The sequence below is a fragment of the Lissotriton vulgaris genome, chromosome 5, assembly GCF_964263255.1.
Source record: "Lissotriton vulgaris chromosome 5, aLisVul1.2, whole genome shotgun sequence".
Lineage (NCBI taxonomy): Eukaryota > Metazoa > Chordata > Amphibia > Caudata > Salamandridae > Lissotriton > Lissotriton vulgaris.
The window spans coordinates 887,435,546-887,447,876 of NC_141693.1; the positions used below are offsets into that span (position 1 = coordinate 887,435,546).

At 36.1% G+C, this 12,331-nt stretch overlaps 1 protein-coding gene across 2 annotated transcripts in view; it reads left to right on the forward strand.

Annotated features, from left to right (window-relative positions):
* The window catches only part of NOC3L (NOC3 like DNA replication regulator), a 468,680-nt gene that overhangs the window by 284,738 nt on the left and 171,611 nt on the right, over positions 1–12,331 (forward strand). For both annotated transcript variants that reach the window (XM_086922466.1, XM_086922467.1), the window contains exon 13: positions 10,960–11,060. In XM_086922466.1, the coding sequence (XP_086778592.1) occupies positions 10,960–11,060 (101 nt within the window). The remainder of the gene's footprint in view (positions 1–10,959; positions 11,061–12,331) is intronic.

The window sequence follows — 12,331 nt, forward strand, 5'->3', positions numbered from 1 at the left end:
CCTCCTTTCGTGAGGTCACCAACAGAGGTCAAAGGAAGCTTAATATAGAGACCTTTGTCAAGAAACCACCATTACTTTCTGAGACTCTGCTTCTTAAACTAATGGCTAGACCCTTGGTAGCCCTCGTTCCAGGGCTTTTAGAGAGCATGATGCACAGCTTTCCGACCTTTGCCTCCATCACCCCCATGGATAGACCACTTGAGAACAAATACCATTGTGATTCTGATCCGCTGTTCTTAAAGGGGGTCTCTCCTCCTGATTCTCTTTTTTAAGTTCAAAATATTTTATTGAGTTTTCATAATAAGCAATAAACAAAGACAATACAGAAAAAACATTGTTGATCCAAAATACCTAATCACAATAAAGAGATACAAGAACATCAAATGAATTACAGTAGGTAACAACATTACAAATATTCATTGAAAAATAAAAAGGGGACGGAAAGGAAACAACTATAAAACTAATTGCATTAACTATAAAATAGAGCTACTATAGCGTGGATATTGGTCTATTATAATACCAAAAAAATAGATATAAATATATAATTAAGAAGATAAATATATATCAACAGGTTTCCAAAAAGAGTGATGAGTTAGAATTATGATTAATACCAGTCAAGGAAAACTGAACTACTCTTCTTTTAAAAATAACCCATGACCACCAAGCATGTACTGATAATAACGAAACATCTTTCCAACAGAATGTAATGATTTTGAAGCAGCTGATATAAAAATATTAAATAGTTTACCTTCTAAGTCCTTTAAGTTTTGCGAGAGAACAGCAGATTTGTATATTAACATTTTGAATGAAACATCATCATGAATATTTAATAACTTTTATTATAATATCCCAAACTTCAGACCAAAATTTAAAAACTAAAGGACAATCAAAAAAGCATATGTTGTAATGTACCAGAATGTAACTTACAGTGCCAACAAGTTGAAGATTGAAGAAGTTTAGCTTGAAATAAACGTAATGGAGTCCATAAACAATTGAATAAAATATAGGAGTTAGTTTGATGGAGCGAGACAGGTAACCAACCAGAAATACTGCTAAGCCAAATATCTTTCCATGCATCAACAGATAAGGAGATTGAAAGTTCATTATTCCAAAATACCGAAATCATATTAATGTTGGTTCCTAGAGAATTAGATAATTTGTTACATAAATTAGAAACCCCATGAAATTATGTGGAATCAGTTTGAATATAAATTGATAAATCCGCTTCAACAATTGAAGGAATAACATGAGGTAATGAATCTAAAAACGAATTATACAAATATTCATATTTGGTAAGGTCAGACTGAGGCAAACTACATTTTGTTTGTAAAGCCTCAAATGATATGAATAATGAAAGTTGGTGGAAAGCGCACTCAGTTGTAACAATAATTCCAACTTCTGAACTCGATATGTGTGCAGTGTTAGAATGTATGTCTACTGAACATATATACAACAATGTAAGTGGCCTAGCCCCTAAACAGGCAAACTTTGTACAAATCAAGTTAAACACAAAAAAAAAATCTGGATGAACAGGTCTCTAATCATACATCTGATTATTATAATACGACCTGTAATTATACATTATTGATAATAAAACAAAACTAATTAAACATTATGAATGATCCAACCCTATGCATTTCGGGACCCACGGCCCTTCATCAGGGGTTATCTGTGAAAACAAGAAGTAAAAGACAGCAAATTCCTTTTTAGCGCAAAGTGGATACTTGGGTATGTTAGTAGAGACGAACAATGAGATAAATTGCCAAAAAGGCTCCACACCGTGATATTGACCTTCACCAAGGTAAGAAAACCAGTCCAGATGCCAAACTTACTGAAAATGTATGATTTTTATAATTAATACGAGGTGACTTGTTAGTCCCCAAAAATTTGGAGAAAAGTTTATCAACATCCTTGTAAAACTTTAATGAAAATTGTGTAGGAATCATGGCAAGGGTGTAGAAGATTTTAGAAGCAATAGTCATTTTAATAGAGTCCATTCTTCCCCACCATGAAAGGTGAAGTGAAGACCATTTGGATGTTTTATCTTTAATTTAATTCAAGATAAAGTCACATTTCAATGTTATTGTTGATTTTATGGATGAAGAGAATAGAATACCAAGATACTTCAATTTATCCTTTCGCCAAATAATTTCATTCATAGGTTCATATCAGGAGTACAATAAAGATTTAAAGGAAAGAATTCAGTTTTGATAGTATTTAATTTATATCCAGAAACTGTGGACTACTTCGAAATAATCTCTAATAGGGAAGGGAATGCGGATATAGGATCACTAATAAACAAAAGTAGTTCATCAGCATAAGCTAAGGTTTTAATAATAACGTCCTTAATATTGATTCATTTAATATTATCACATTTTCTTATAGAAGTATGTAAAGGTTCAATACCTATAAGAAACAAAAACGGGGAAAGGGGGCAACCTTGTCTTGTACCTCTAAAAAGGGAGAATTGGTTTGAAACTTGGCCATTGATAAACGAGCAGAATACAAAGCAGAAATCATGCTGATAAATGTGTCATCAAAATTAAATGATAATAATGTATGGAATAAGAATTGCCAGTGAATTTTATCAAAAGCTTTTTCAGCATCTAATGCGAGAATTCCTGATGGTAGAGTTAAAGTGGAATCATGTTCAATAACATGTAGCAAAGTTCTTGTATTGTTTGCAGAATATCTATTCTTCGTAAAACCAGATTGATCTGGATGAATAATAGAATCTAACACAGAGGATAATCTAGAAGCAAGTATTTCAGCATATAAATTACAATCTTGATTAATTAAAGAGAGAGGACGATAATTTAACACAAGTGTGGGATCCTTTTCAGGTAATTCCTTAATGCCGGTTTTATTATATGCCGACGACACGGTACTGTTGGCAAGAACCCCGAATGGTTTACAACGTCTTTTGAATTCTTTTGGGGCTTTTATGCAAAGTTTAGATTTATCAGTTAATATTGAGAAATCTCATGTTATGGCAGTAGGTAGTCGTAAGAACAGCATTAAAACCCTTACCTGTAATGGCTCAGTGTTATCCAAAGTTAAAGTCTTTACCTACCTGGGTGTGGTGTTCGATGAAAAGGGGACATGGGCTCCACAAATTACAAGTAAAGCTGCGGCAGTAAAAAGATCGGCTGCCGCTATCCTAGGTTTTCCAAAAAGGTTGGGAGGCAAGCCACCTGAGGCTATACTAGCAATCTATAAAGCCAAAACTCTGTCCATTGTGAGGTATGGGGCCGCGATATGGGGTTACAAAAATCTGACCCATATACAAAGAGAAGAGAATTTATTTTTGTGATCCCTACTGGGCCTTCCTAAATCCACCCCAGCCTTTGCCGTACACATGGAATTGGGGATAGGATACATTGAAGACTCATTGACTCTGGCCCCACTACTGTCGTGGATTAGGATATGGCTTAATCCAGCTTTAATTTTAAACCATGTGATCATCAGGGATTGTATGGGGAGGGAAAACATGGCTAAGATCGGTTGGCTACAATACATTAAAATCACAGCAGTATACCTAGGCCGACCGGAGCTATATACAAACCCCGAGAGCATAATGAGAGAGGACATCGACTGGGTAAAGAAAAACTTTATAGAGAAAAAGGAAGCAGAGAGAGAGGCTTGCGAAATCTTAAAACCAACTGTCAGGGCCCACTATATGATGATTGCTTCGTTATCTATTCAATCTTACTTGACGATAGTAAATAAACCTTTTCATAGGTGGGTCCTCACTAAATTTCGTTTTAACCAAGCACATTTCCTGTTAGGAGAATTTGAAAAATGGTGCAAGCCTCACGAAAATGCTCCCTGCAGATGTAATCACTTCTCAGATCAGGATATATTACATTTTGTGTTTTTCTGCCCCTTTTATAAGAATGGGAGGGAGAGATACATTAAACCAATCCTGAGAGGTTTAGATTTTATGCAGGTTAGACCAGCCTTATTGTATCTGCAGCTCATGGAAACTACAGTAGTAATGTATGGGGTAGCCAATTTCTTGACTATGTCAATCCGATCAAAGCAAGCAAGATCAATGTTAAATAATTAATGTAAATTAATTGCTTAAACTGAATAATTGGCCTCTGTTTATGTAATTCTGATATGTGCAAAAAACAAACTCATGAATTGCACGTTTTGCACTTTCTCCCCAGGCTGCTAGCACTTTTGTATTTAGAACTGCAAAGATATTCTAGTTTGCACATTTTATAAATTCTGTATAGTGTTAAGGGTCTATAAGATTGTTATTACTGTAAATATGATGGTAAAGATGTTTTTATATGAATTTTTTACTTTTTAATAGTAACTTTTTAGCTTATTAACTTGTTTTTAATAATTTGTCTGTATGATTTAAAGTGGTTCTGTAGCATACTTTTATGATTTTAAAATATTCCAATAAAGTGTTTTTGACTTGACTTGACTTGATCCTTTTCAGCTTTGAGAAGTACAATAATTTCAGTAAAAGAACCTGAGGTAATTCCTGTAGAACCAAAAAAGGTAAAAAGTTGAACTAAAAAGGAATAAGCTGTAATTGAAATTCTTTGTAAAACTCAGCAGGAATACCATCGGGACCAGGAGACTTATTTTTTTAAAGAGATTTTATGGCTGATAGAATTTCATCCTGAGTCAGGCCTAATTTAAGCTGATTGAGAAATCTTGGGTAATCCACGTTTAGTTAAGAAATAATAAATTAAGGAGACATCATTAAAATTGGGTTTGTTATAGAGAGTAGAATAAAAATCCAAAAATTCATTAACGATATCATTGTGAGATAAAACAATTTTACCAGTAGGACTTGAATTTATTTTAGTTGTATCTTTTTTTATACGCAAATAATTAGCTAAAAGTCTTCCAGATCTGTTGGCATTAAAATGAAATTTGGGTTTAGAATTAGAAATCTGAATGCCAGCTCTTTTGCTAAGGATAGAGTGAAATTCATATCAAAGTTTTGTATTTTGACTCTATATTGAGGATCATTAGACGTAATAAAAAGTCTCTTAAATTTTGCAATTTGCTTTTCTAAATTTGTAATTTCTGCATTAAAGGTTTTATTTTCGTGGGCCATAAGAGAAATAGTTACACCTCTAATATAAGCTTTAAAAGCTTCCTATCTATTAACCATATTAGTCTAACCTTCAGGGTTAAGAAGGAAATAATCATGAATGGCATTTAAGAGCTTAGGTTTATTATGTTCATTAAGAACAATGCCATTATTCATTCGCCATCTAGATTGCTTTGTAAAAGTTGAATTTAAATTCAAAACAAAAGAAATCAAAGCATGATCTGAAATGTCAATGTTACCAATCATAGGAGTAATCACTGAGTTGATAATTTGTTTGGAGACTAATAAATAATCAAGCCTAGAATAAGAATTATGTGGATTAGAAAAGAATGTGAAACTTTTTTCTGTAGGAAAGTGTAGTCGCCAAATATCAACTAAGTTTGTGGTTTGAATAAATGATTTGAAAGCATAAAAAAACCTTAGGTGGACGAAATTTAGTAAGAGATAATTTATCTAATAAAGGATCAGATATAACATTAAAATCACCTCCAACAATTAGAGGAACTTTACCCAACTTTAGAACTTCAGTTGTAAGATTAGACCAAAAAGCAGGAGCATCCGCAGTAGGACCATAAACATTTAGTACAAATATGACTGAATCATGAACTTTAATTTTAACTATGGCATATCTCCCGTCAGTATCTGATCTTTTGCTCAAAATTTGGCAATGTAATTTTTTTGCAAAAAGAATAGCGACACCATTTTTTTGCCTTTTGCAGGAGAAGAGACAATATTATCAATCCACTTTTTTTCATATAATCTAAGATTTTGTCATCAATATGGGATTCCTGTATAAAACAAATATCTGCTTTGCAACTACCTAAAATGAATTTTAATAACATTGTCAGACACTTTCATGGAAAGACCAGCCATATCTTTACGTACATTTTTTATGTCAGTCGCAATGTTATCAGTACTTGAACGTACAGCTTGTAATTCCTCCAATAAGGTGGATAATGAGGGCTCGTTCATATCCACTAATTTTGATGTGACCGGAGGAGGAGAAACAGTTTGTTTCCTTTTGGTAGACATGTTAGTAGACTGCTTATTTCCCATATGTGAAAAAAAAAATTTGTTTAAAAATAGCAGTCTGAAAAAATATGGTGTTGAAAAAGAAAAAGAAATGAAAAAGGAGAAAATGCTGCCTGGATATGCAGAGTTCGGCAGCTATAGCCAGCTGTGAGAGTGGTCTAGGCCGAAGCTGCGCCTTTTACTGGACTGGCTCCCACCCTCCGACAGGAAAGTGCACGTTTGAAAGCACAGGCAGAACCGGAGAGCAGCTCACCTTACCTAACTGCTGCCAAACGTGACTCAATTACTCAAAAGGTAAGGCCCAGAATCCTGGCGTGATGCTTGCACTCGCCGTGGCAATGAAAATGCCTAAAGTTGCCTCAAACCTGCATAAATTAACTTAGTTTTTTACTCAAGCGCTGCGAACTAGCAGGAGGCAGCCATCTTGACAAACGCGCTCTTGCGACTCCAATCAGGATGATTTAACTCTCCTCCTGATTCTCTAACAGTGTCTGCAGCTAAGAAGCTCTACTTCGTGGTAGCCTCCACCCCTACTGCTCCTCTCGAAAAACCAAGCAAATATATGCAGTAAAAAGGAAAGTCTGAACGTTACCTGCTACACTTTTAACCACATGCGCGCTAGCGGTTTTCCCGCTGTGCGCAGGGTTTTTGAAAAACCTGCGTTACATGACGAGCTCAGCTCGTCATGAGTGTACGAGAGGCGTAACTCATGACGAGCTGAGCTCGTCATGAGCGCAGAAGGGGTTAAAGGTTGCTAATTATACAGCCTTATTGAGAGGATGTTTTTGACAGACTTCCAAGGCAGAACTGAAAAAAATCTGAAATTCTAAAGGACGACATGTTGCTTCTAGATCAGACCATCATTCCTATAAAAATTCGACTGACCTAGCTGCTTGAGAGGCCTTCCATGGCCTTTCCGTGAGACATTCATCTGGGTTAAGTTTAACATCTTCGACTCTCTGAGCCAGCAAAAAATAATGAATTAGCCCTTTTCCATCTCCTCCCTCGTTATTCCCCATACAGACTTTCTGGAAAAAGCAACTGCAGGAGCACCTATAACCACAGCAAAGACTATTTTTCCACAAATAAAATCAAATGTGCAAAGGAATATACATCCGCAGTGGTAAGAAAGGCTTCTCTGGTGAGACAATGACGCCCAATCTATGCTAGAACCGAGGAGCACCTAGTTGGGGGGGAAAATATACCAACCATTTCCCACCTGTCGGAGCACCTCAAACAAAAAAAACTATGAAGTCTGGTTACAAAGTCAGGTTTCATTCTTCTCAGCTTTCCCTTTCTCCATGGAGGTAAGACAAGGAGGCAACGAGTAAACAGTCATTTATTTACAATGTATTTATCTAGAAAGTTTGTTTTGCCCTCTTTACCTTCAGACCCTCCCTACAGTTGTGCATATGGTAGCTTGGTATTCTGTTCTACTCTTTACGGTTAACAAAGAGAATCCCATGACAGAAAAGGAAAGGTTGCTTACCTGTAATCCTAATTCTCTCAGTCCATAAATAACCTGCCTGCCTCCAGAATATATCAAATGTGTTGGCAAGAACTGGGTAAAAGAGGATTTTTCTACTGTAGTTGCTCAAAAAATAAGTGCCTCATTGAGTCTGCACTGCATTATGGAAAGGCTGACTCCCTTAGAAATCCTTAACTGGGCAATGTCAGATTAGCACTGTGTTCTTAGCCTATTGGAGGCTACATTTTCCCTTTACCTAGGATTTTTCAAACGGGTTTAAGTCAGCGTTTGAAAAATCAAAACCAATGTTTAAAATATTGGCTCTTGTACAAGGCGTGCTTTTTGTACCTAAACATTGATTTTGAAAATACTGAGTTCTGGGAATCATGCACATGCGCAGAGATATTCTACTGTTTCTGGTTTCAGAAAGAATGCTTGTGAGAGAGAAGTAGGATTACAGGTAAGTAACTTTACTTTCAGTACCAGCCAATTGGATAACAGAGTTGTTTTGGGATGTTAAGATGGAAGAACCTTCCTGCTTTGCCTTGCAGTATTGACCTGTTACTTTTAATTTAGCTGCTCTAGGAGACTGGAGAGTTTTGAATGTCTGTCAGACTTAACTGGATAAACAATTTGTTCTTGTGGAGTCACTTTGCGGAAATAATGAGCTAGGAAGGTCTCGATGCTCAGCCTGGGTTCAAGTAAAATTAATTTTTTGAAAGCTGCAATGTTTTGTTTTCTGTCAGTTACTGATACAGCACCATGTGTAGGACTGGCTTTCCACAGGGCCCTTAAATTAAAGATACTCAGTTGAGTATGCCCCCCCCCACTTCAGGTATCAATTTAAAGTTTTAGCTTTTTGTCTTATATGAAGAAAGACCTATTCTGAGAATGTAGGGTTAAGTAGTTGTTGAGCTGCAAATAAAGAACCTATTTAATTTCCATTGTAAGTTTGCAGCAGCATTTTGCATTTTCTCTCTAAGACCATAAATAAATTATTTGTTGTCAGAACTGTTTTGTGACTTAATCATTTTCATGTCCAATCTTTACATTTTTTGTAGTGTTATTTCCATACATTTGTTGATTCCATTTCTTAAATTGTACTCCTGTCAGCCAAGATAATTAGACAGTCTGCAACTAAGAGAGCAGATAAACTCACAGGTATCCTTCACAAAGGCCACTTCCCACATGCTGTCAACAGAATACAGACCTTCCTGCCTCTAGCATTTTCCACATCTGTATCGAACAACTCCACACATTGCTCAGTGTTGTAAATTCAAGATATATGCTGTGTCCCTCCATAATCCTCAGAGAGGAGTTCAGTAGAAAGGTAATTTAGTAGGAAGACATCAAATCTGCTTATTGGTTTACAGTGTGCCAACGTTGCTTTTTTACCAGCAATCTATGTAATATCTGTTGCCATGCTTTACATGTGCATTTGCGAATAGAGTTGCAGTCACAATCTTACTAACACATGGTGCTAATTTGCACTCCTTTACCCTGAAATAAAAATCCTACTGACACACATTCTAGCGTTTAAAAGCTTGTAAGACACCAACCTCCAGGGAATCTAGTAATTTCTATCTAAGATGTAACAATTCTGAGTTTTTTGCACCAAACCTGTATCAACTGTGATCACACATATGGTCAGCCCTGCATGGTCACTTTTGCTGCTTCTCTTTGTCATTTAAAAGGTTGGCTACATTTATTATGTCCAGGCTTAAAGGCTTCCTAACCTGAGATTGTGTTATAAAGAGGATCCCAAAAAGGTTTGCAGAACCTTGGAAGAGCAGAGCACACTGTGTCTGCCCCGAACGCCTCTCCACATGCATATAGAGGCACCAACTATCAATTTAAATTGTGGGAAGTCAGGCAATCCGGTAAAATCATCATGGGTCATAGCCTAGTCTCTGTAGTGAGCCTGTTGCACCTTACAAACCTTTCACAAAGCATTGAAGACAACATTCCTCTGGCTATGAACTGTAAATTCAACCAAAAACCTGCACTTCCTTCTCCCTACCCCTTCCCTCCACTGAGGATCATGCCAAATTCAACTGTTCTTCTGAACTGAAACCCAATGATGTAACGGTAAGGCTACTGCAACCACCAACAAACTACTGGACAGGGTAGCAAAATCACTAATGGCAAAATTCAGGAGAATGGACCTGCTTAAAGTATTATTTTTTGCACTTAATATTTTCTACAAGCTTGAGGGCATTCCCCCACTATTTATTTTTTTATTTGTAAACTCCATGATATTTGCAATATTAAGAAAACCAATAAAAGGAAACATTTTTCACTTTTAAAAATTAATTTCCTCCATAGGTTTTCTTAAGCTTTGGAAGCTGTGTGAAGATCACAAAGATTGTAATGCTTAAAAGGAAGCTTTGTGATTTTGTATAGAAAAAAAGCTTTGTACATCCTTAACTATATCATCTTCCATTTTTAAAAGTATATACTTTGTTAATCCACTGCAGATCATTCCTGTGACTCTGGGGTTTGGTTGTGGTTTCACAATGAGATCATACAGCACTAGAAAGTGCCAGTCTTATGTACAAGCTACCTGTGTACATCATGTAACTAAAACATATTGATGCCTAGCTCAGCCAAAATTCCATGGTGGGGTAACTGTCAAAAATGGAGCTAATATTTTTCCTACAATCTCATTGTTTAAAGGTATGTGTGAGAAAGACCTGAAAAACATACATTTTCAAATTTTTCCCGCTGTATGAAGAATAAAATACGAATAGACTATCCTTTCAGAATGATAGAGTTGTTGCCTCATTCCTTTTAGATACTATTTCTTTGCAACTAGGGGACGATGAATAGCTCTGTTATTCAAGTCAAATGATCCAAAATGATGGAATTCAAATGTTATAAGCATTGTGGCTACATAAGTAAACTACATAAGTAAACTGATCCAACATAAACAAAGTCTTGCTTGATATCCAAGGGATCAGTCCTCGTTACTCCAAAGGCATTTTGACTTACGGGGTCTTTCAGGTCCATGCAAGAGCCCTGCCTGCTATTTGGCTTTGTTATCATAAGTTCTTTACAGACTTCACCGATACGATATATCAGAAATGCAGCAAAAAGTATTTGTCAAATAGTATATCAGGAATTACCTGTCCCTTTTAAAACAAGTCTAATATTATAAATGTAGGTATATCTCTTTAAAGTTTTTGCTGTATACGTGCTACATTGCTGTTTGTTCTACCCTAGCCTGTTTGTGCGATGGAAAGAAAGAAATTTAAATATTACTACAATATCTCCAATGTGAACATTTTAGCTTGAAACACTAGCAATATTTGTTTCATTTTTATGAATGATGATTGTACTACTACATTCTAAAAATTAACGCTTGGTATTTTCGTTATAGCATACAGAGACGCTGAACATCGTGTTTTTAACCTACTTCAGAATATTGAAGCGAGCACAGAAGTCTCTTCTCCTGCCTGCTGTCTTGGAAGGACTTGCAAAGTATGAACTTTTTTTATGAAACTAACTGCTCTACTGCAAAACTGTCTTATAGAGAGTCCTAATAATCTCTGCTAGAAAAGGTTTATTGGGTGGTACAGAACACTGCAAACCTAAGATGCCAGAAAAGTGAGAACTTATGAACCAGTGCCCACAGGTTAGCCTTGTCACAATCTAGATCGCTGTGCAAATGAGTTATGCAAAGTTTTAGTAAACTCAGTGGTTGACTGTAGTATAAAGGAAGCTTTATATGACGACATGCCGAGGTTCTGTGATCTTGTGATGACTTCACAAAACTAAGGGAATTTAAAATCCACATGTCATGTGCACCACTCTCCACTTTGTCTGCTAAGGACGACTAGTCAACCCTTAGAGCTAAGCATTTGGAAAATACTGTCTACAACTTTGAATGGTTGGATTTGACCTGACTGGTGTCTTTGACAACTGTGCAATCTTCAAAAAGGGGTTTGCTCACTTAAATGTGTCGAAAGATATGAGTACTCACTGCTCCAGTAGTGCAAGATGGGAAACAACTTTGAAACACCATGTTCTCTTATTAGCCATGGTCACCAGACCGAAAATATCATTTTAAATCATATTACTTAAGAAATGTAGATGGCAGATTGTAAAGCAGTCCCATTACAAAACATTCCAAATCAAAATATTTCATTATTAAACTATTATTGTAACATCTTCCTCTGTTTCTCCTGTCTGGCAATATAAAACAAAAATTCAATTTAAAATGATTTGTGTTGCTTTGTATTACTCCTCTCTGATATCATACCATTGTTCTTGCTTTTAATACTTCCCTCCCCCTTCTGTAAAATAATGATTGACAACAGCATGAACTCTTACAGCCACGTTACTAACTTGCGCCTGTACGCAGCTGTCTTGCACAGACCCGCCAGTGCTAAAATTCAATCATTGCTCAGGTTGGTTCAAATGTTGTTTTTCATATGTGTCCATGCAGATATCCAAGCAAAGGTGCCATGCACTGGTGCAGATTTGAGTATTCAAGTCTGCATAGGATCTGAAGCTTGCTTCAGCAGTGTGTATTGAATTATATGTCCTGAAATAAAATATGATACAATAAGACATGTATATCTTTTCTCCTTTTGCCCCTTATCTACAATTGGGCACTGCAGTTCAATCCGGTATCATTACATGCGTCTCCTCTTGAATGCACATATTTCAAAAGTGTGGCATCGCATATTTAATTGAAATGTATATGCCCACTCACTGTCATCCCCATTAACCAATCAGTAAGTTGATTA